The 24382-nt window shown below is 54.2% G+C and overlaps 2 protein-coding genes across 13 annotated transcripts in view; one reads left to right on the top strand and one right to left on the bottom strand.

The window, feature by feature from the left end:
- The window catches only part of ABR (ABR activator of RhoGEF and GTPase), a 191486-nt gene extending 174071 nt beyond the window's left edge, over window positions 1-17415 (top strand). For all 12 annotated transcript variants that reach the window (XM_081580131.1, XM_081580138.1, XM_081580136.1 and 9 more), the window contains 7 exons: window positions 8248-8307; window positions 8581-8690; window positions 9383-9522; window positions 10639-10773; window positions 11782-11887; window positions 14020-14167; window positions 14764-17415. In XM_081580131.1, coding sequence (XP_081436257.1) covers window positions 8248-8307; window positions 8581-8690; window positions 9383-9522; window positions 10639-10773; window positions 11782-11887; window positions 14020-14167; window positions 14764-14853 — 789 coding nt within the window. In that variant the 3' untranslated portion in view covers window positions 14854-17415. The remainder of the gene's footprint in view (window positions 1-8247; window positions 8308-8580; window positions 8691-9382; window positions 9523-10638; window positions 10774-11781; window positions 11888-14019; window positions 14168-14763) is intronic.
- A 292-nt stretch (window positions 17416-17707) lies between these two features.
- TIMM22 (translocase of inner mitochondrial membrane 22) lies at window positions 17708-24173 on the bottom strand. The gene is made up of 4 exons (XM_081580186.1): window positions 23913-24173; window positions 21875-22071; window positions 21185-21257; window positions 17708-19830 (listed from the first exon to the last, which is right to left on the bottom strand). Exons 1-4 carry the CDS (start codon window positions 24148-24150, stop codon window positions 19754-19756), a joined length of 585 nt encoding a protein of 194 aa, XP_081436312.1. The 5' UTR covers window positions 24151-24173; the 3' UTR covers window positions 17708-19753.
- Between the last annotated feature and the right edge of the window lie 209 nt (window positions 24174-24382).

Genomic DNA, 24382 nt, shown 5'->3' with positions numbered 1-24382 from the left:
TTCATTTGGTCTCGGAATACTGCTGGGGCACCCTCACGTGCTGGGTACTGCAGAGGCAGCCCAGGGCAGAGAGGCCTTGCTCTCATGGAATTTTCTGTCCATAGGATTAGTAAGGCAATAGATGAGGTCATTTCATGCTGCACAAGTACTGTGAGGAAGATAAAATTGGGTAACAGATCAGAGAGCAAAGCAGAGGGGAGAGGCCTCACTTGAAAAAATAATTTTGAACTAAGACTTAAATGACACAGATTCTTGAAAGATCTGGGAAGGGCGCCTTCCAGGCAGAGGTGAAAATCCTGAACCAGGGCAACAATGGTGTGTTCGAAGGCAGAGAGAGGCTGCATGGAGCATGGGAAATGACCTTGGACAGAGTGGGCAGCGGCCTTGGAGGAGTTGGGCTTTTAATCTAAGTGCAGTGGGAAGCTGCTGGGGAGGTTAAGCCCAACTTTAGTGATGCGGACATGTACTGAGCATGTACTGAGTTCCATGCATCTTCTTATCTGATGTGACTTAGGTGATAATTCCCAAGATGCTGATAGGCTTAGAAAGTGACATGATGAGGTCCCATGAGTGGCTTAGTGCAGGAAGTGCTTTCACCTCTCCTGCCCCTGTGCAACCCAGGGCTCACTTGAGTTTTCGGCTGTTTCTCCCTTGTCCTGGTGGTTGGTCACAGAGCCCTGTCGGGATCAAGGCTGTGTGCACTGGGTGGGGAGCTTCCGGAGGTGTGGAGCCCCATCTCACAAGCTGAGCCTAGAAATGGGCCTACAAGTGGAGAGGACCTGGGGAGAATCCACCAAGAGGCCCCTCAGAGCGGGCACAGACCAGGGGATTGCTGTGCCTCATTCCCACCAGCAGGCTCTGTGCCCAGACAGTGTTCCTGGCGGGGCAGGGAGGATGAGGTCAGTTTCAGAGGAGGACTTTCATAGTTCTTACCAAACTGCTCCAAGTCCAGAGGGAGGCCCCTGAGCCCACAGCAGTCCCAGAAGCCCTTGGCCTCTCTGTGGCCGCAGCATGACACTCCCTGGATGTACCTCGGGGAGCCTCTTGCTTGGGACTCTGACCTCCAAGGTGGCCCCTTCCCTTTGAGGACAGAGCTGCTGGAGGCTGTCTCTGTGTTGCCTTAGCCCCATGCATACATGCTTAGTTGCTTCAGTTGTGTCCTCACTCTTGTGACCCCCTGGACTGTAGCCCCCCAGACTCCTCTGTCCATGGGATTCTCCAGGCAAGAATACTGGAGTGGGTTGCCATGCTCTCCTCCAGGGAATCTTCCCAACCCAGGGATGGAACCCTTGTCTCTGATGTTTCCTGCGTTGGCAGGTGGGTTCTTTACCACCTGTGCCACCTGGGAAGCCCTGATTTAGCCCTGACCAGTTCCTTTTCGTAAGAATGACCCAGCTGGTGGCCCTGAGCCGGGGCAGGGCAGGGCAGCTTCCTGGCTGTTGGTTGCAGGCCTGATTCTGGGGTGAAGTCTGTAGGCAGGGCGGGCAGTGGAGGGCGGGCACGGAGCTCTGAGGAGGCCGGGGCCCCAGGGCTCGGGGAGAGATGTGCCCACTCTGAGTTCCGTCTGCGGCTGTGCCAGCCTGAGGGCTCGATGGCAGCGCAGGGCAGGCTGAGCCCTGGAACGCGGGTCACCGTGGATGCTACAGGGCTAACCTGGCTTCAATAAAAGCCTCATTCAGAGCTACTGAACCCTTCATATGTGGGCCTCTGGGAACTTCAAAGTTCTGGGGGGAGGGGAGGCGAGCAGAGGCCAAGTGGCCTCATGCCGGTGCCACAAGCTATCGTGTAGCTCACTCTGCAGGTTGGGGCAGGGGGTGGGACGGAGCTTGCTTGGCCTTACGGTTGGGGGGCCAGCCTCTGGGAAAACAGGGTGAGTTTACTGAGCCTGACCCTGGTCTCCCCCTAACATGGCAGGGTGCAGGCCCGACGCCCCCCTCCCGCTCCTTCCTGCCTCTCTGCAAGTGTCTCTCTGATGGCCACGTTGACAGCAGCCTTCAGTGCCCTCCCCGGGGGGTGGGGGTGGGGGGAGGCAGGCTCTTGGCAGCGCCGTTGTTCTGCCCGTTGCCAGCCCGCCCATGCCGCTCACGCCTGTGGTCTGCCCCAATGACAGGCTGGCTTCAGTGTCCCACGGGGACCAGCCCAGAACATGTGGATGCACTTGGGGGAGGGCAGGGGAAGGCCAGCCAGGACCGCCACCGTGGCCACTGACCTGGGAGCCCCAGGAAATGTATGCCCATCGGACAAGACACCTGTCTCAGGGCCTGATCTTCACGACCCAGCGCTCAGCCTCTGTTCCCCAAATCACAGCCACACTCCTCTGCCTTCTGTGTGTGTGTGTGTGTGTGTGTGTTTTAAGTTATTTATTCGTTTTGACTGCACTGGGTTTTTGTTGCTGCATGTGGGCCTTCTTGGGTGTGGTGAGCGGGGGCTACTGTATATCGTGGTGCACCAGCGTCTCGTGGTGGTGGCTTCTCTTGCTGTGGAGCATGGCTCTAGGTGTGTGGGCTCAGTAGTTGTGGCACGTGACCTTCATTGTCCCATGGCATATGTGGAATCTTCCCGGACCAGGGATCGAACCTGTGTCCCCTGCATTGGCAGGCAGATTCTTAACCCCTGGACTGCCAGGGAAAGTCCCACCTCTGCTTTCTATTCAGTGTCCCGTTCACCTGTGAGGATGACAGCTTCGACTGTGCTGGTTCACTGCACTTAGTTTTCAGTAGCCCTAAAAACAACTCTGGGGTTCGAGTAAAGTCCACGCCACCACCCAGGACAGGCCCAGGATGCCAGGCCCTGGGTGCAGAGGGCAGAGCAGTGTGCTCAATGAAAGAAAGGGTGGAACCGAGCCCGAGAGGGCCAGGAGGTCAGGGGTCCGGCTCAGGGAGGCGGGCTCCTCAGGACCTATGGGGCTTGTGCTGGGAAGATGACAGTGATACATTGAAGGAAGGGGCTCAGCACCAAGGGGCTGTGGGGAAGGAAGTGGGGGCCCGGGCGAAGACTGTTTCTTGGGCCCCTGTCACTTGCAAGCCCCCCACGTAACCTGCCAAAGTAACCACTGCTGCTCTGCGCCCCCCTCTGCTGGGATTGCAGCCGCCAGTTCTGACAGCTCACCCTCCACCCCGCCCCCTCCTCGTGGATTAAGGGGATGGGAGTGGGGGAAGGGGCGGCAGCAGAAATCACCAGGAGATGGGGGAAGGGGCGGCGGCAGAAATCACCAGGAGCAAGCTGCGTGGTGGAGGGAGTGTGGGATGGTGGGGGGACAGTGCCCACTGTCAGAAGGACTCTGACTCGAGGGAGCAGGAAGGGGGCCCCTAAATTCGCCGATGCCTCCCAAGCACTGGGAGATGGCTGTGAGCAGCCCTCGAGCCAGAGAGAAGGAGGACATTGGGGGTGTCTCCTGTCCCAGGCTGGGGAGAAACGGGCGGGAGGAAGGGCTTAGACCTCTCAGAGGAGACCCCTGAGGACATTTCTGAAATGGAGGTGGCACCTACCACCCGGAGGGGATTTGGGTTCCCACAGGGCAGCCTCCTCTGAGACCCCTGCCAGGCTGGGGAGCCCATTTCCTGTCCTGAATGTAAGGCTGCTGAGGCCAAGAGAGGGGAAGGCAGCCTCCCAGCCACCTGCCAGGTTCTCTGGGAGACTCTGCAGACATCTTGCCTGGGATGCGGGATTCCCTCGGGGGATGGTGGTTCTTTTGGGGACATCAGTCCCAGAGGGCAGCAGGTTCTCCTTGGGAGAGGTCTGAACATGCAGCCAAGACCTCACCAGGTCTAAAGGCAAAGGCAAAAAAGGACACAGTTGAGCTGCTCCCAGAGGCTGTGTTCGGCCACTCATTGGTAACGAACGTTCTCCAGGATGTTCTAGGACCTGCTTCTGTCTCCTGCCTGTGCTCCCTGGGGGTGGGCCCGTGGCATTTTTGTGACCTGTGTGGTGAAGGAGGCACTCTGATGGATCTCCCCAGCCTGTCTCGCTCCCGCAGGTGATCTAGTATCCCCTGGTACCTGGTCCCCAGGTGAGGGGACGGCACCTATCTGCTGGGACCGGATGGTGAGCCATCAGGTGTTCCTATCCACTGACATCCAAGAGGCTGGCTCCTCCGCCTCCAGCACTAATCTAATCAGGAAATAGCAAAGTCCACTTTTCCCAGGGGTTATAAATAACCACAGCAGTTCAGACAGCATCATTTCTCTGGAAAATGTGCCATGTCTGTCTCTACTCCGCACCCTCCCTTCTCTGTATTTAAATGACATCCTGAAATAGACTTGATTTCTGGAGTTCTGCTGGCTTCCCAGGAGACAGGGCTGCATTGTCGGGGCACCGAGGGGCTGGGTCAGCTTCCCCCCTGTGGGTGCCAAGGTCACACCTGCAGAGGGAAGTCAGGAATAGGGTGGTGATGAGACTCACAGTAAAACATGTTGGCGCCACCTTACCCAGACCTGGCCTGGGACAGACAGCAACAACAGCAAGCAGTGCAGGGGACAGGGTGCTAGTCTGGCAGAGAGACAGAGGGGAGGTGAACATTCCTGAGGCCTGGAGTTAATCTGGGAAGGCTCTCTGGAAGAAACAGGGCTGGGACCGAGCCTTCGCATCAGGCTTGCGAAGGTCCTGTCTCAGATGCTTCCAGGAACACGTGGGGTTGCTACTTGGCGTTTGGAACAGAAGCGAGGGGAAGGGAAGGAATGAAAGAATCGTACTGGAGACGACCTGCCAGCACCCAGGTCAGCCTGTGGTGCCTGACGGTGGAGGCCTCATGTCTCTTTTCCAGATAAACACTGATCACAGCAGCTGCCTTGCTGCCAGAGGCAAGGGTGCCAGGCTGGTTGCTGTGCATGAGATCTTGCAGGTCTAGCCAAGCCGAGTCAGGGAGACTTGAATTTGCACCCCAGCTCTCACTCCTTAGACATGTGGCAGTGGGCAAACTCTTCATTCTTTTTAAGCCTCAGTGTTCTCATCTGTCGGAGAAGGCAATGGCACCCCACTCCAGTACTCTTGCCTGGAAAATCCCATGGACGGAGGAGCCTGGTAGGCTACAGTCCATGGGGTTGCTAAGAGTCGGACACGACTGAGCAACTTCACTTTCACTTTTCCCTTTGATGCACCAGAGAAGGAAATGGCAACCCACTCCAGTGTTCTTGCCTGGAGAATCCCAGGGACGGCGGAGCCTGGTGGGCTGCCGTCTATGGGGCCGCACAGAGTCGGACACGACTGAAGCGACTTAGTAGCAGTTCTCATCTGTAGAATGGAAACAGCTAGGAGGACTTATACCTCATGGGCTACGTTATGATGATTGATTGAGATGCTGTAGGTAAGGGGTTTGTCCTAGAGCCACACTTACAGGAAATGCTTCCAACATGTCTGGTCAGTGTTGCTGTTTTCCATAGCAACGCTGAAGCAGGGGAAACTGATGTTCCAGGAGGTTAAGTGACCTGCCCAGATTCACACAGTTGAGTAGAAGAGTAGACATTTGGACCCAGATTCTCAGTCCTTTGGTCTGATTCTCAGTCCTTGCACTTTCCCCACCTGGACTATGTCCGCATGCCACTTCAGGACCAACCCAGGGGGAGCTAGTGCAGGGGAGGGGCCTTAGGGGCCAGGACCACGGAATTGACCTGAGGTTTATGCTGATGCCAAGAGAGACCTACATGAGAAGGGGATGGTCATTCCAGAGTGTGTGTCCCAAGGGCAGCGGTTGCCTCTGCCGACAGAGGGCAATGGAGATCTCTCTACTCCAGGTGACCACTGCTGGAGAACAAGGCTGGGGACACCCTGAGGTTCTGTGTCCGAGACCTGGTATTCCGGAGGTGATAAAGAAACTATCAGGGGCAGCCCGTGCCACAGGCCTTGGGACATAAAGGTTAGGGGAGGGAGGTTTCAGGGGCCCGAGAGGACTTGGCCCCAAGCCTTCCACACGGCTCTCCCTCTGTCCTGTTCTCCATTTCCTCCCTTCTCCAGGCAGAGGACTGCCAGCCAGAGGCAGGGCCCAGGCTCAAATGCAGGCCCCCAGACCCCACTGGAGGCTTAGGTGCCCCCTGTCCCCAGCAGGTGTATGGTGATAGAAGATGGGGAGAAGACTTACCAGTACCTCGAGCTGTTAGAAGCCCCATGGCCCAGCCCATGCTGAGCAGACCCAGACTCTAGTGAGGGGCCTGTTAGAACAGAAGTGTTCAGACTACAGTATACAGGCCCTGGGGGTGGGAGTCATCCAGGGGTACGAGAGTAGGAGCGTTTTAAGAAAATCAGCTTGCAGATCCTCAGCTCCCATAAGTGCTGCTGCCAAAAAGTGACTCTCCAGAGAAAGGTCTTACCCCACCCCTTGCTCTGCAGAGGAGCCCGAGGCCCCCTGGAGAACCCTGCCCAGGGCTCCCAGGGACCCTGGGTGGCAACAGGGGGGCCCCTTAAAATGTTGATGTAGGAGTTGAGAATGTAAAAGACTCAAAAGGCTGGGTTTCTGAGCCTTTCACAGATCACGTGGTTTTCAGTTTTTTGTTTCCACAAAAGTGGCAGAATTGTCAGCTGAGAGACCATTTAAAATAAATATTGATAATATGCAATTTAAAGCAAACACCGAGGAAAGAGGTTAAAGAAATGCAAACCTTGCTATAATAAAACTATTTTCAAAAAGGAAAGGAAAAAAAGGACTGCCCTGGTGGTCCAGGAATTAAGACTGTGCTTCTACTGCAGGAGGTGTGGGTTCAATCCATGGTCCGGGAACTAGGATCCTGCATGCTGTACAATGCGGCCAAAAAAAACCCAAAAAACTATTTTGAGCCCCATCTGCTTTATGTGAGCAGATGTTTCATCTTTTACATCTTTAAAAACCAAACCAAAAAAATAAAAGTATTGATGCTGAAACCCCATTTCACCCTAGCAAAACATAATATTCACGTACATACATGAACTAAAACAGAAAAAGCGCTCTACCCAATCTCATTAAGAGAGGTAGTTCCACCGAAATGGTACTTTGCTGCTGAATGTTTATTAAAATTTTTAATATGTTGGTTAAATTTTTTATTACATACTGATAATCATTGTAATAGTGAATCCAGAATATGTTTTGAACATTTGGAGCCTTGTGGTCTCAGGAAATCTTTCATTTCTATTTACACAGATGTTTTCGTTGGAGCAAAATATAACAGGGTGAAGAATAAAAGACTTTAAAAAAGAAAAACACAAACGAGGGCATAATTCTTTGGGTGAAATAGACTAGAAACACAAAATCAAGAAGAAAAAGGAATGTTACAGGTTTCTACAAGGGAAAGAAGAACTTGTTTATGTGTTTTTTAAATGGATGATGGTGGGTATCAGATCACTATGGAATTTGGATTCCACTGAATACATTTAAGAGAATGATGTAACAGTTTTGTTTCAAGATGTAAATATTTACATTTTTCTGGAAATTATGTTCTTTGCAGCTATTTAAACTTGATTTGGAAATATTCAGATGTTGACTTAAAAATGTGCCAGGGTGTACATTGTTTTTCCAAGTCACTTTATGGATGCAAAAGGAAAAACAGTTCAGAGGCCCCTGAGCCAGAGGAACGAGTCCTGTTTGATCACCTCTGGGCCTTCCCTGCCATCTCCACCTCCCTGGGGCTCCTGCCCAGTTTGGGGGCCCCCTCTACAGCATATTTGCTTCCTGGCAGACCAGCTACTTACCTATTATCTCAATGAGTCTTCACAACAATCCAGCAAGACAGGGTCTTTACTGGCAATGAACAGACCAAACAAATGAGGTTTAGCAAGGTAGAAACTTCCCAAGGTCACCCAACCGAAAGTGGCTGAGCTGGGATTCAGACCCAGGGCTCTTCTTGACTTCTGTGTGTCTCTGCCTCCTGTTCACCACCTCCAGGTACTTGGGCTGCGCCCGCAGTGTACCTGACTCCAATTCAGGCAGTTCAGCAAGTTGCTGCTAGAGTGTGAGCCTTAGTTTGTGCATCCATGAAATGGGGTGATAGTACATCTCACACAGGGCAGGGTCAGGAGTGAATGAGAGGTGATGGACAAATGTGTCTAAGAGCGCACCCTACCTCCTTCCCAGAGTGGGGGGAATCCTTCACTAGCCAGGGCAGGAAGGACCTGGGGCGTGGAGCTCCCGAAGGACTAATGTCAAGATAAGCATCAGCCCCCAGTTCCATCTTCCTGAACTTTTAGCCAACGTCTGAGCCTGAGCAGCAGGCAGGGGAGCTCTGGTTTGGTCTCTGCTGTCACCTCTCTCTCTCTCTCACCTTCTCTTTCTTTCTTTCTCTGCAGCTGGATCCACAAACTGTAGAAACCAAGAACTGGCACACCGATATGATTGAGATGAATGGGGTGAGCAGGGAGAGACAGGAAGTGTGTGCACAGTGGGTGGGCAGCCCGGCCTCTGGCTGGTGCCCTGGGGTACTGTCCCTCCCCCAACCCGCCCACCCCCTGCTCCCTTCATCCAGCCCCTCCCGCCTCTCCTCTGCCTGCACCCTTCCCATTCCCACCCTGTGAGTGTTTCAGGGAGCCCCCGAGTGCAGTCCTGGGGGGCCCCTGTGTTGGGAGAGGCACTCCTTGGGCACTCATGCCCTGGGGGGTTGTGCCTGCCTTGCCCCTAACCAGATCAAAGTAGAATTCTCCATGAAATTCACCAGCCGAGACATGAGCCTAAAGAGGACCCCCTCCAAAAAGCAGAGCGGCGTCTTCGGTGTGAAGATCAGCGTGGTGACCAAGTAGGTGCTGCGTCTGGGGTCCCTACCAGCCCCACCTTCCAAGCCCCCCACCCATGTCTGGCACCCCAGCAGTCACCTCCAGTTCAGTAGTCACAACGGCCACTTGGATGGGCAAAAGTGGCCAGCAGAGGTGTGTTCCCTGCCTCGCACAATGCTTTAGAAATAAATGAGCCAGCACTTAAACACCGGGAGATTGCACATGAAAATCCCAGATCGTCAGCATCCTGTACTAAATGGGGAGATGTGACAACTGTACGTCTATGTCTTGGTGTGGCAGTGACCGGCTGGAATCCAGCAGTGGCTGTCCCCCAGGAAAAGACATCCTTTGGCCCCCTCCCCTCCCCTTGTCTCCAGGGTCTGGCCCTCCCTGCTCTGTAGGTAACCCACTGGGTCCCCCGTACCATTTAAATGTGAGCCCTCTGTTCTGAGGAATGCTCTTACTTCAGTCTTTGATCTCCTAAAACTTCCTGCCCTTGTCCCCTGCTGTCCCTCAACACCCAGGCCTGGGGTGGGCTTTTGGGGGGTGGGGTAGCATGGCCTCTTTCTCAGCCCTTTCCTTGTCCCCCATCTCCTGATTCCAGAGGCCAAACCGCTCCAAGGCCACGGTTTGCAGAGAGAGAGGGGCTACATGTAGGGATCACTGGGGGCCCCCTTACCCCTCCCTGCCCTCACATCCCCTACCCCAACCCCAGGCGGGAGCGCTCCAAGGTGCCCTACATCGTGCGGCAGTGTGTGGAGGAGGTGGAGAAGCGGGGCATTGAGGAGGTTGGCATCTACCGGATATCAGGGGTGGCCACAGACATCCAGGCGCTGAAGGCTGTCTTCGATGCCAGTGAGTCTGGGAGCTCCAGCCGGGCAGCTGTGGGGAGGGGGCGCTCTGGCAGGCTCCTAGGGTTGGCGGAAGAGCGTAACGGAAGCAAGAGGCTTCTCCATGGAAAGACCCTGACCAGCCGATGGCAGAGGATCCTTGGACTGTGCGCTCCGGCCCGGCATGGCATGGGGTGGACCGTTGCCGAGTCCCTGTGACATGGGCCTGCCCCGCATTTTTCTCATGTAATCCGTTGCCCTCCAATCTCACCTCTGTTGCTACAGATAAGGAAGCAGAGCCTCAGAGAGGCCAAGTCCCTTGCCCAGGATTACTCACTTCATAGGCTTTGAGCCTGATTTAAACTCAGATCTTGCTGACTCCAGAGTCTGTGTTCCTGGCTTTCTTACTGGGCACCCGGGCTGCAGGGAAACTGAAGAGCTTTGAGCCTGGCTGGATCCCGCACCCCTGCCTTCTCCAGTTCCCCAGTGCCTTTGGGAGGGGCACTGCTGCCTCTCACTTTCACTGAGCCCCTCGGTGACCTTTCTGGTTCTTAACCCCATCTCGCAGTTCAGGTTGCAGCAACAGCATTGCTAGCAGTCAGGACCCCTGAACTGGCTGGGCAGTGCTGATCCTATGGGAGCGGAGAGGGGGCCTGGTGGGTGTCGCCAGGCAGCTGCCAGGCAGACGTGTTCAGGGAACCTGGGGGTGGGGGGGAGCTGGGAACAGGCTGGCACACGGCTCCTCTGTGCCACCTGGAAGCCGAGGCTTTGTCGGAACATGATTTTAGGTATGAAAATGCACAGTGCCTTCCAGAGAGGGGCTTAGCGGCGGGGAGACTGCAGTTGGAAGGAGGGCATGTGACACGTGGTGTGAATGTGGCTCCAGGACTCTGCATGATGAACTGTGCTCCCCTCCCCTTCTCCCCCACGGAGCTGAGTCACAGACCACCTGTGGGCACTACCTACATCCCGCCTTTGCTGGGGAGACTAGACCAGAGACAGCAAGTTGGGGGTACATGCCCCAAGCAGGCTGTCTCAGGATGGAGGGGGTACAGATCGGGGCTCCCTGCCCAGCTGAGGGACGCGTAGGGGGGGGAGGGAGCTCAGCCAGCACAGCCCCTGCCCTCCTGCCCTCCAACAGATAACAAGGACATCCTGCTGATGCTGAGCGACATGGACATCAACGCCATCGCCGGCACCCTCAAGCTCTACTTCCGCGAGCTGCCCGAGCCCCTCCTCACAGACCGACTGTACCCTGCCTTCATGGAGGGCATCGGTGAGCAGCGGCGGGGGTCTGAGGGCTGGGCTGAGCCAGGCAGAGAGCATGAGATATCTATGCCCACCCCCCACCTGGCGTGTCCGTCTGCTCTGTGCCTTGGGCCCACGTGGCCTGCTGGGGCCTGATCCAGAGGCTGGGCCAGCTCTTCCCCTGCCCATCTCTCCTCTTGTCCCTCAGGGCTGCCCTCTGTGCTTCCTCCTTGGACACTGACCTCCTTGCTTAGAAACCCCAGGACAAGGGAAATCTGCCCTGAGGGTGTGGGGTCCAGGACCAAGGAAAAGAGAGCCTGGATGCACTTGACAAGGCTGGTACCGAGCCTTCCAGAAGGAACGCGCTCTCTTCTCTGACCGGTGCCCAGGGTTGGGAGGAAGCTGGGGCCCCACCTGGCAGGACTGCGGCCTCCCCCCAACCTGGGCCAGATCCAGGCCTGGGCGCCTCTCCTGCCTCACCTTCTCCTGGGCCAGTCAGTGGAATGAGGAGCCAGCAGGAGGCGGGCCACTGCCGGGCTCCGGCATCAGAAGTGCTTAAAAAAGAGAGGACATTTAGGGAATTAATTCCCTGGTGGTCCAGTGGTTAGGGCTCCATGCCCCTCACTGCCCAGGGCCTCGTTTTCATCCCTGGTCTGGGAACCAAGATCCTGCAAGCCGAGTGGCGCAGCCAAAAAATAGAAAACATTCATGCCAGTGGCATCCTTGTATCCTTACAAACCAGGGATGAGAATGGCTCCAGCCCCAAAGGCCCACACTGTGCAGGGAAGAAGGGTGTCTGCTCTCCACCTGCCCGCCTCCTGGCTGGGTTCCAGGTTGTGGGTGGGGCCTCCTGCAGAAACCTGTTAATAGTCCACCCTTGGGTAAATACCAGCCCTATCCCTGCTGGGTCCGCCCCACTGACCCCTTGCAGCCCAGGCTTTCCCCCCAGGGTCCCGCAGCCTCCTGACCCCAGGGTGCTGGCCAAGGCCTTCCTTCCCGGAGCCCAGCCCCACCCCAGCCCCTCATGTCCCCACAGCCCTGTCAGACCCTGCTGCCAAGGAGAACTGCATGATGCATCTGCTCCGCTCCCTGCCCGACCCCAACCTCATCACCTTCCTCTTCCTGCTGGAACACTTGAAAAGGTAACGGGCAGGGGCCCTGCCCAGTCTGCCGGAGGAGGGGGGACGGGGCGGGCTCCAGCTGGGCAGGACACATCCCCTGGGAACCCACGTCCTGGGCGCCTCCTCGTGAGTGCTGGTCCCTGCTGGGCCACCATAGCCAGGTGAGAGTTTGCCCTTCAGATTCTTGGCATTCAGATTCTTCTGTTTCGAGAAATATTTGGATCCCAGGGGCCACCTCAAATATTGGCCATAGAACGCTTAGAGAGGCAGGGCTAGAGCCAAGGACTGTAGGTGGAGTTTCCAGTCAGTGGGCTTAGCATTTTTTAAATGGAGCAGGAGAGACAGCCCCAGGGAGCACTGCAAACAGCAAGCATGCATATTCTGTTCGGTTACTCTTGTTGTGTGTGCTAGATGATTGTGTAAAAGGTGTGTGTTATTATGGGTCACGGTCCAAAAAGTCTGAAGCCCACTGGTCTTGACCCACACCTCATCAAACAGGTAGGGAATCTGAGTCCCCAGCTCAATGGGGACTTGATTGGGTGTACCAGTAGCTCTGCCCTTGGAGTCCACATCTCCCAGATCCTAAACTGTGGTCCATCCCACCTTCTGCTCTGCCCCTTCCACAATCCGGTCAAACCAAGAGCTGCTAAAGTTGACACCTGCAGCAAAGTTAGGAATGGAAGCTAGCCCTGACTGTTATCTCGTCACTCACTTTTGAGCCCAGGACTGGTCCCAGGTGTGAGTGGGGAGGAGACATCCCCAGGCGTCCCTTAAATCCACTTGCCATCCAGGACCAAGGCACCCTCGGTGAGGGGCTCTGAACCCTCAGGCCCCCAGTGGCAGCTCGCCCAGGGCAGGCCAGGCTCTGGAGGGCCAGTGGAGACCTGGGAACGCCTGGGCTGTTGTCTTGTTTTTCCCATTATGAGACATTTTCCCTCTGGTTTGGCCGGGACCAAGGTCCCAACCAATCCCCAAATAGTTTGGCGAGCACTGTGGGGAGGACACACAGAGGAGGAGTGGGAAGGAAAATTCATTAGGTTTTCCACCCTGGGAACCGGGCACAGTCTGTTCCCACATCTGGGCGCCTGGCCTCTGTGTTTGTGTGTGTGTGTGTGTGTGTGGTGAGGGGCAGGGCCAGCTGCACAGCTGCCTCCTGGCATGGCAGTATTTGCTCATTTCCAAGGCACTCAGCAGGCGCATCCACGGCTCCTGCCTGGAGGGTGGGGTGATGGTGCAGTGGGAGTTGGGGTGAGAGGCGCCACTTGGGGAGGCTGGGTCTCAGCCCCAAAACATTGCCTGGGACTGGGGGAGGTACAGGGTCTCTCTGATGTGTTGGGTGGTACCAAGCCTGCTGGACACCAGCCCCAGATGGCAGCCCCTGCTGTCACCCAGGGGAAATAAGCTACAGAGCATCTGGCTGATGATGCAAGAGAAGCAGAGGAAGATCCAGAAGGAGGCAGCTCCGGGATCCCAAGAGGCAGACCCTTCTGGAAAAGCTTGGGAGGACAGCCCCCGGGCTCCATCTGGGACGAGGGTTGTTCCTGCCACAGCGCAGCAAGCAGAGCCTCTGACCTTTGGCCCCCTCCCGCTGGGACTCCTCCTGGCCACTCGCCATGGCTGGGCTGGGCTGACTGTGGACAATGCACAGGGTGGGGAAGAGCATGGGCTCTGGAGGCAGACCCAGTTGACCTCCAGTCAACTTGGGCCCTTGGCTCTGCCACCTGCTAGGTCACCTTGGGCAGGTCATTTGACCTCTCTGTACTCGGGTTTCTTCATCTCTACAGTGGAGATGAAACTGTTACCTACCCAAAGGCTTGTGACGAGCGTGAGTTATTACAGGGAAAGTTCTTGGACCTGTAATAGTCTCTGAGGCAAGGGAGAGTTGGAGCAGATCCTTCTGGCTCTCGGAGTTTACCATCAGTTCAGGGGGTGGCCCAGGAGCTGGGAATCTGTCAGTGGAATGTACTGGAACACAGCTGGGAACTTGGGCCCTTGGCTGAGTCCCCTCTTCATGGAGCGGTCTCTATCCTCAGGAGAGGGCGGGCTAGTGACCCCCTTGGGGAATCCTCCCAGGAGCAGTATTAGCCAAGGGTCTGGAGCTCCACGTGGCGGCCAGACCTGACTTGTGTTTCTATCCCTCCCGTCCCTTTCAGGGTTGCTGAGAAGGAGCCCGTCAACAAAATGTCCCTTCACAACCTGGCTACCGTGTTTGGTCCCACGTTACTGAGACCCTCGGAAGTGGAGAGCAAAGCACACCTCACATCGGCCGCCGACATCTGGTCTCACGATGTCATGGCGCAGGTACCTCCATGCTGCTCGGATCTGCAGCAGGTGCAGGGGTCGAACAAGCCCCTCCCTGAGGGGTGGACTCCTACCCCCCTCTCATCCTGAGCAGCGGGGATGATGGGTCTGTAGGATGCCACCAAGGAGTCAGGGCTCTGGATGGTCCTGCTGAAAAGTAGCCATCTGGACCAAGAGCCCAGAGAATGGGTGTCCTAGGTACTGGTTGCAGTCCTGGGAGTTGCCTGGGCCTCGGGAAGCAAACCCAGGGGTGTCAGGAAAATCTGGGGCCTTGCCCTCATGCGTGGCAGTGGTTGGGGGGGTGGTCAGGAAGCTTCCCTGGGAGCCCAGTGAGACCCAGGGCAGGGTCTGGTCTGGAGCAGGACTGAGATTGGGGAAGTGGCCCCAGGCACCCTACCCTCTGCCCTGCAGCACCCCCTACTGCTGCAAACAGGCAGCCACATCTGGGCTTCCAGGAAAGGGGAAGTGGCTAGAGCCAGCCAGAGGGGAAGTGGGGAGCCACAGGAGCCCAGCCTGGAGAGCGTGTCTTCTCAGCGGGTCGGAGGAGGCCCTCCGGGGTGAGGACCCCAGCCTCAGTCTCCCCTGTCTCCCCACAGGTCCAGGTCCTCCTCTACTACCTGCAGCATCCTCCCATCTCCTTCGCAGAACTGAAGCGGAACACACTGTACTTCTCCACCGATGTGTAGCCCAAGGTGGGAGCGGCTGTTGGGGGGCGGCCCCAAGCCAGCCTCTCCAGCTCGGGACCCAACCCAGACTTGAAGGACTGCAATAGAGAACTCCCAAACCCAGCGCTGCACACTCCAAGGGACACAGATCTCCAAGAACTGGAATACGTGTATCTTTTGTGCCACCTTGTACAAAGCCAGCCGACCCGGCCCCGCCACGCACCCCGGCTCTGCCCTCTGTTCCTCTAGTCGTGTCTAATGCTCCGTGCTGTTCGGGAATTGTTTTACGTCTATTTGTCATGCAGAAAAGGTAGTGACCGACGCGGTGTGGGCACACAGGCAGCCTGCTTTGTTCTTTCATTTCCTCCAACACTTTCTTTCCTCCTGAGTCCGGTCCAAGGGCTTTTATTTTGCTCTCTGTAACTGCTGCCAGCTTCGCCTCTCTTGGCCCTGCTCCCAGACCTCAGTCTCCTGGCGGCCTCCCCTCAGTCTTCCTCCGCCCTGTCCCCCCCCCCCGCCCAGCCTGCCTGCATGCATTTGCAGCTTTGGTTTTTGATCCATCACCTCGAAAGTTCTGAGGAGGCCCTGGGCAGCGGTGGCAGGGGGTGGCCGGTCCGATGCTACCACCCCCCCCACCCTCTCCTTGTCCCCCCACCTGTGGAGGCGTGCCTGTCCGCCTTGCCACCTGTGCAAACGTTGGACAAGGAGACAGACTCTCACTGATCCTCAGCTCAGCACAGGCTGGAGAGCGATTTGCTGGGATTTTTTCCACCTGAGAACCTCCATTTCTGGGGTTTATCTGTTCTGTCTCCAGTCCCAGTGAGGCACCTTTGACTGTTTCTTCTACTGCTGTTCAGTTTCTTTTCTCCTGCTGTTCTATTTTCTTTTGAGTGTAGAGACTCACCAGAAACCTGCTATCAAGGCAGCCAGAGGGTCAGGAAAGAATCAGGAGAGGTGGGAGGGTCAGGTTGCCAAGGAGACAGAGCAAGTGGGCTGTTGAGAGGAGCACCAGGGAGCGCTGGGCATCCTGGGCTGGGAGCAAGGAGTTGTGGCGGCTTTTCTGGTGGAGCCAGGCTTCTGGGAGGGCAACCACGAGGGCTGAAGCAGGTGTCTCGAAACAGGCAAGCTCCGTCCGAGGGCTAGCCCTTCCTGGTGCCTCCCGTACCTCGTGGTACCTTTGCCTTAGACGTTACACACTTTCTCCACAGCCAAGCACTGCCATGGGGCAGCCCCGACGGCCACGTGTGCCCCAGGGCCTGGGAGTCAGGCGCGGTCCAGCAGTAGCCAGCCGTCACGGTGCTGCCGCCTGCTTCCGCTTCTGAACGCAGCCTTGTGGGGGAACTCCAGGAGTTGGGGTTGTGCCAGGTAGCTGCCTCTCTCAGGACTGGGTTTTGCAGGGGACCCTGGTGGTGGATGCTCGACTCATCCACAGGGCCCGATCCCCTCGTTGAGGGCCGCTGCTCAGTACTGGAAAGGAGTGAGAAGTGCCCCCAAAGTGTGGTTTCTTCTCTCCTGAGCAGTGCTGCCGGCCTCCAGCAGTTCAGACACTCCTGGCGGCAGGGGCTGGAGCTACAGTACACGGCTCCCTGGCTCTCCTCTGTGACAGAGACTAGATTCCAAGCCTTGGGGATTGGAGAGAAGAGCGCCCCCTAGCTTGAGCTCAGGGCGGTTTTAAAGAAGGGTCTGGGGCCCTGAAGCCTTAGCTCAGTGAGAGGAAGGGCCCCTTCTTGTCTTGTTTACACCTGTGGCCCTGGCGTGGGCAGAACGGTACACATTGTGCACACCAGAGGATAGATGCCCAAGAAGAGAGAAGTACTGATGCTCAGGCTGCCTGCTAAGCAGCTGAGCGAGGAGCCCCACTCCCTAAGATAAGGGGCTTGGGCCACAGGTGGAGAAAGAATGCTGGAGTCTGGACTCCCCTGTGTCTGACCATCCTTGGAGCCTGCTCAGTACTTGGGAGCCAGCAGGTGGCCTGGAAGGTTCTTGCTTCCACGGCCACTAACTGGAATGAATTGGAGCCCCACCTAGAGCTATTTACAGCCCCTAATGGGTTCCTCCCACCTTCCCCAAACCAGGGACGTGTGCCTCTCAGCGTCAGGTAGCTACTGCAGCCCACAACCTCTTAGGTGATGAGAACGGGAGGAAAGCTGGAAGACCTGAGAAATGGAAAAAGCTCAGAATATTTATCAACTTGACCCCCAGAACCGGGAGGGCTGGGTACCAGACCTGGACTAAGCTGCACTGAGGGAACAGCCCGTGGGTTCTCCTGAGACAGGGACTGTACAGAACCCAGCCACTGTGCCCAGCAGGGCAGGCTGTGCCAACAGGAGCCCACAGACAGGCTACAGGAATCCCACACACCTGTCCTTGCTGGCGATGGCTGCGGGCTGCCGGTGTTGTGCTGTTACAGGTATGATGGGACCCTTCATTAATATTTGACTTTCGTAAGTTGGTAAGGATATATTTTTCTTTGGTCTATGTTCTGTTTCAACTTATGTAGATTATTATAAATTGATGTAAGCCACGTGAGAGGAAAATGTTAATAAAAAAACCTGCAAAGCCCCAACATTTGCACACAGCTCACCCCTGTGGTGTGGACATTTGTGTTCTCAGGAGTCCAGGGAAGACCAATCTAAATATTGAACTCTTCCAGCTGCATCCAGATGTGAGTTTCCAAGAATCTCCTTACTGGTGAACTCCCCCTCGTGCGTCCCTTCAGCCTGTGGGGACCATGGCAGTTTGGGAGGAGATGAGCCCACGCCCTCTCCTTGCTCTTTCACAAATGCCCACAGCTGTCACCAGCCAGTTCTTTTCATGAAATACAAGTGACCCACCAGAGACCTGGCCGTCGATATGCCTCAGAGATGGCAGGAAGTTGTCCATTCAAGTGGAGGTTTATTTTATGCAAACATCTCTCTACAATTTCCTTGGAAGTTGCAGGTCTTTGGGGCAGCCTGCTGGCCTAATCTGTGTTGGAGAGGCTGGATCCCCTAGAGGGCCCAGCCTCCCTCAGGAGAGCTAGTGGGGTTAATGTCAGCTCCCACTAACCTCGGCTATTGGACACTGTGTTTATTCTGGAGATCGGGAACAGATGTCTCTGAAAATTGGTGTTTGGTTTATGAGCTCATGCTGCCTCCTTAGCCATCTAAAACAGGAAACTATTCATCTCCTCTCCTGACTGAATAGTCAGTGTGGACAATGCTTGGCTTATTGAACTGATGGCTACTGACAGCCCAGGACTTGTCATTCCCAAGGCAGTCGTGAGGGCAGCGGTGCTTGTACTCGGTCATTTGACCCCATGCGCTAGGCTGGATGGTAGACACCAGGCTTATAGCACTGTTGACAGGTGGCAGGTAAGAGTGTCTGTGCTTGCTCTAACTGCTGCTTACAGGTGACTTGTTTAAGGACAGTGGAGGACCTACTCCAACATTTGTTCTCAGACCTGTGAGGATTCTCCAGGCAGCCTACCAGCAGTGAAGCCTCTTGACCGAGACTGGGACAGGCATTCTATAGAACTCCCCCCAAGAAGGGCATGAGCCTTGTGCACTGGCTCCTCCTCATTCCAAAGGCAACAGCAGACAAGGCCGTACCAGCTGGGCTTGACATTATCAGTGCGCGCACACACGCACACACACACACACACACACTCAGGATGTCTGGATGATTCAGCTGAGTCTGAATTCTGGTTAAGGGTGGGCAAGCTTTAGAAGACGGCCCACAGTGGGGGAGACAGCTAAGAAAAGCAAAGGAATGACTCTCTGGTGGAATAAAGGAGACACTGCCACTGGCTGAAGGTGGCTGGAACTACAGGCCCCCACCATGCTACCTGCTTGTCCTAAGTTCATCTTCATCCCACCACCAGGGCACCAGAGTAACAGCATCTGCAGCAGATCCCGATTGTAAAAGGGTTTTTTTTGTGTATAGCACACAATTAGGCTGAGCTGCTACTGTCAGAGAAAGGCTACCAGGTCAAGTCAAAAACACTAATGTTTAAGTAAGGAATAAACCCCTGACATCAGAGGAACAGGGTGGTGGTGAGCAGCTCCTGAACACGGTCTGGTTGTAACCAGCGGCTGCTGGGACTTGGTCATCAGGATGACCACAGCAACACAACCCTCACACTCTGTGTCCTTGAGGCGGGACTGGGCCGATAGTCACGGCGGAACACCCACGTGTGGTTCAGACTGCAGGCATTCCCACTGGCCAGCCGGAGGGCTTCTCAGAAGAGGCCAGCAGGGTTATGCGTGGAATGTCACCACGTCCTAGGACACGGTTAGGCCAGGCTTCTTCAGGGGAAGCCTGGGCCACTGCAGCAATCTCAGTAAGGATAACGCTGCTCTGCAGACCCTGGGAGTCAAACATTCCCAGACTTCTCAGGAGCTGGCTCATGCTTTCTCTTTGGATGTTCAGTCTTTGGGCCACCTGGTACTATTTTGGTGAGTTGGTGGAATTTGAAAATAAAAATAAGCCAAAGTTTTAAACTGTAATTAACTGGTCGGATGGCATGATTCCACTCTGCCCTGCCCTGAGGTATGAGATGGATGACTGCGTGGACGTACAAGGTAGAAGAGCTTCCAGGTGTGTGTCAAGTCCCCTCCATCCCCACAGCACCAGAGGCTGTGGACTGAACCTCTGTGGAACTCAGTTCCTACAGGTCAACACATTGACTCCTTGACTGCCCAAAAGAGAGTCTGGCATGGCACTCCACCCCGCAGAGCCTGGCTCAAGTCCAGGTGCAGAGAGCATGGCTGCTCAGAGGTGGCCGATTGCAGCCAGGTGGCTCCCTCACGACACCAACTATGTGAGAGAAAACAAATGTCTTCAGTCTCTGAAGCAAGTGCCCTGGAGTGGTGCAGAAACTGCCCTCCATAGAGCAGCCTTGATCCTGGGCTGCCATCGTCCTTACTGGACACCAGTGTTCTCACCGTAGGTAATAGTCAATCGCAGCAGAGAAAGCAGCAAAACCTCCACAGCCGATGACCCCAGCCTTCAATCCAGCTGTAAAGCAAACACAAATGACATTACCTGTGGTGACAGATGCTGGGTCAAGCCACACTCAGGAAAAGTTTGGGTACTTAGAGATGTAAAGAAGCTGGCGAACATGTTCTCAATCATCCAACATAGCAGAGAGCTGGAAGACTTCAGTGAGGCTGTGCACACGAGCTGATCTAGTGTGCTTTTATCTAACTGTATGTTCGTTTCACTTTTCTCATTCCAAAGAACTGCTATTTCCAGTCTCGTGAAAATAGCCCCTCACAGGCAGGAAACTGGTTAACAGAACCAGCCCTTGGAATCAAGTGAAAGCATATGGCCTGTTACTCTGATTTGTTTACGGAATAAATTCCTGGGAAGGTGATCAAAGCAATCCCAGAGGGAGCTGAGCCTCTCAAAGGCCCAGACAAAGCTGAGAGATGGAAGACCAAAGGAGAAGTTACTCCATAAATCACAAATGGCTGTGTGAGGAGGAGAATCAGGTTTTAATGACAGCAAATCATCCTGCCTCTCAGAAAATGAGAAAACAGCCTTTTTGCTTTGGGTAAGTCCGGGCACAGCAGATGGAGAGTGGCCCAGTAATAGCCAGTTAGGGAAGTTAAGTCACTGACGCCCCACCTCACACTCCTGATAGATACACCAACAGGGAGAAGTGGCAGGGAAGCAGTTTCTTGGTTGCTTACAGTGGATAATCCAACATTGCTAGGATACCTATATTTGGCTTTCAAGGGGTAGAAATCTAAGAACCCTAAACTGCAAAAATATTACTGTGAGAACTAACAGAATTAAAATGACGACTGCACAGTATGAAGAAAGATGTCTGTCTGAAATGGATGGAGCTGAAAGTTAAGCAGAGCTTGCTGTTTGGACAAATGGGCTTCCCAGGGCTGAATGGGGTCCAGCTATGCTTCTGTACTATCCTGCATAGCAACACATTCCAGAGATTACTTATTATTATGAAGTTCTTCCCATATGTTCAATATGGGGACAGTTCTTTATTCTAAGATAGATATAGTTCTCCGTGGGTTTCCCCTGGGGCTATTTGTCCCCCAAGGGACACTGGAAACACTTCTACTTGTCACCACTAGGGGGCGCTACTGGCACGCACTCCCCTCCGCCCAGCAAACACTCCTCTGGTCCAAAACATCAACAATGCCAAGGATCAGAAACCCTGAGCTAGATACTAGAAGTTTCCAAAATTGAGTTAACACAGAAAGTGTGATTTACTTGTCAGGAGAGGAGAATATCAAGTTCCACATATGCCTTGAGCTGTCCTTGGAACACTCATGTGTTTGGAAATGACAACTTCAGCATGTTGTCCAAGGCCACAAAGAAAAGCATGTGAGAACTGTTTACTAACCTCTGAAACCAATGGCTCCTCCAGTGATGCAGCCACTAATGACACTGTTCTTCCAATCTGATTTTCCCCGGTACTGTGGGTGGAGAAGAGCAGTTCAGAGCCAAAGAAACAAGCCAGACAAGAAAACTAAGGAAAAAAAGACAGGGTTTCTAGCTGGCTAATTAAGTCCCTCCCCAAAGGAGACCTCTCTTTTTTTCTTTCAAAAGTATAATTCCTAAAATTTGAACATGTTCACAAATGCTTCTTGCACATGGTACTAAAGTGCTGAGCCAAGTGTCACATTTGAGAAGTAATCAGAATCTCTTCTCAGGTTCCCCAATAAGTCTCTTGTTTAAAATCATTAACGAGGAATTTTCTGGTGATCCAATCATTAGGACTCCATGCTTGCTTCCACTGCAAGGGGCCCGGGTTCCACCCCTGGTTGGGGAACTAAGATCCTACAAGCCGCGAGGTGCAGCCAAAAGCAATAGTAAAAAAATAATTAACCAACTTCTGGCCTATAAAAACAAAAAACAAGGCAAGCCCAAATCATAAATTCACAAGAAGTTTACATTAGGGACTATTTAATGGAAACTGAATCTAGCAAGTACTGGACACTTCTGACCTGCTTTCTAGTAGCACTGAGTATTTCTCTTGAGAACTCACAGGATAGAAACAGGCAAGGCTTTCTCAGAGGGCAGGGACACTTACAGATTCTACTAAACATTCAGTGCAGGAAAACATGGCACCCACAATGGCAAAATTTTTGGCATAGGACATTCCTCTCTGGCCCATGTCTTTAAGAACTTCTCTGGCCGTCGGCGTGCGGTAAGGATCCTTAGGGTCAAAGCCCACGTTGGTATCAATGCCAGCGGTGAATACCCCAAATGCACCTCCCAAGACAAATCCTAAAAATGAACAGAGATGAAGATTTCCTTGGCATGTTTTTCAGATTACTGTAATGGGGTCATACTCAAATTACACCTTTTGGATGGCCACCAGTGAAGAGGATACCCCGTCCCCTCCTTGCCTCAGAAACTCTCTACTGGTCTGGTTTCCACATAACAAAATCCAAGATCGATCTAGTTGGCAGCTTCTTGTCTGACTCTTTTTGTTATTTCTTCCTCCTTTCATCTTCTAACATTCTTCAAGATTCCATCTTTAACCCTCTTTCTCTCTCTACACTCTCACACGTAAACCAGTCACCCTCAAGTTCAGGTATCAACTTTGCAAATCACTCCCTTGACAATGGTGACATTCATAAAAGTCATTTGGTAAATACCATATACCAATTACTGATGCTTTATTGTCCCAGCCTTACTTATTCCTTGCAGTAATCCTGTGAGGTAGGTATTATTTTCCTTTCCTTTCTGTAGTCAAAGAAACTGAGGCTCAGAGAGGTAAACTAACTTCCCTAAGGTCACAAAGTTCCCAAATGGCAAACGCCACGCTGTGGTCCACAGCTGACCTTCCTGAGCCTGCTGGACATTTCCACATGGATGTCCTCTTGTCACCTCAAGGTCAGTATGTGTTCAACGAAATCATGGGCACCTCCCCTCCAGACCTCCCTGCTCCTGTTCTCCAGTCATTCCCACGCCAAACTTCAGGCGCACTTATGGCTGTTTCTTTGCTTCCTCCTGTGACGCTAGGTCCACAATTCATCCTAGCCCAGGGCCTTCATCACTTCCACCCTGCAGCACTAAAAAGACTCACTCATTATTTCAACAGATATGTAAGAGATCTAGGGTCGGGCACAATGATGAACAAAGACCCAGACCATGTCTCACTGAGCTTCAGTCTAGCAAATTCCCTATATGGTCTCCCTGTCTACTGACTTTCCTTCCCTTTGCCACACTCCACCATGAGTCATCAAGCTCTTCGTAACTCTAAAAACCCATCAATGACTGCCCTAATGCCTACAGGCCAAAAGCTCAACCTGCACCACTACACCCCAACTTGAAATGCCATTTTTCTTTCTCTACCCTCATTCTCTTAATCCTTCAAGACACAGGCTCCAGTCTCACCTCTTGTGGCCTTCTCCCAACCAAAAAGAGCTTTCTTCTTTCTGCTCAATTTCACATTTCCACTCTCATTATATTCGTTTCTTAATTTCCTTTCATTCTCAATGAGACTCCGACTCACCTGCAAATGTGGTCAGCCTCTTAGCACACAGGAGGGACACCTACATTCTCAAATCCTCAAAGGATTAAAAAAAACAAACCAAGTCCAGACTTCTTTCCCCCTTGTTCCACGGGCTGTCTACTCACACTGGGCTCACTGGCCTGTTTTTCTAGCCTGAAGTCACTTCCGGCCAGACCTTTGCAAGTGCTGCGCCCTAGGTCTGCAGCACTGTCCTCCTTCTCAACATTTCTTTTTGTGTATATTAAAATATTAGCTTCATGAGAACAAGGCTCCTGTCTCTCATTCTGTTTTTCCACCGCCTGGCACGTGATAGCTGCTCAGTAATAATTTGCTGAAAAGTAATTATTTTAAAGCGAACGAATGAATGAATGAAGTCAACCATTTTATAATCCCCAGGTCCCAACCCAGGACCGATTCTCTGATCAAATTTCCAGAGGCGAAAGCCAACCTCGGAGTCTAGGGAGGTGCTGTTCAAGTTCACTGAACCAGGCGGGGGTGGGTCAAGGCCCCCCTCGCCTCCTAGGTGCGTGGTCTTCTGAGCAGTGGACCCCGCTGTCGCCCAAGCCCTCAGCCTCCCAAGCACCCGCCGCCCCCGGCCCCGCCTCACCTCCCACGCAGGCCAGTGCAGCCTTGAAGGCGCAGCTTTCCATCGCCCTCTCGATCATCTTCTGCTCCTCACTCTTGGCTGGACTCGGGATCCCGCCCAGGCTCCCAGGCTCCAGGAGCCGGGGCTGACGCTTGTCGCCCACCAAGTACTGCAGAAGGAGACTGTACTGCAGCGGAGCTTCGGCGGAAGCCGCCGCCTCAGGTGCGGAGCCCCCAGCACTTGGGGCGGTCGCTGCCATGACTGTGGCTGCCCCCAAAACCTGGCGTCGTTCTTCCCGCAGCAGATTCCACAAGCTTCCCGCCGGGCCTTGCGCGCCCAGCCACTGTGCCGCAACGGCAGATTCGCCACACCGAGCGAGCTCGAGGAAGCCTCGGAAGCCAAGTCAGTTCGTGCACACCCAGCGGAAGAGCTATCATGTTCTCCCAAAATCTCCTGTGAATACTGAGTCAGGCTTGTGAGGCATTCCTAAC

The sequence above is a fragment of the Giraffa tippelskirchi genome, chromosome 3 (assembly GCF_054371585.1).
Source record: "Giraffa tippelskirchi isolate mGirTip1 chromosome 3, T2T-mGirTip1v1.2.pri, whole genome shotgun sequence".
Classification (NCBI taxonomy): Eukaryota; Metazoa; Chordata; class Mammalia; order Artiodactyla; family Giraffidae; genus Giraffa; species Giraffa tippelskirchi.
The sequence above is the reverse complement of the archived record's forward strand: the minus strand, read 5'-3'. Positions and strand labels throughout refer to the sequence as shown.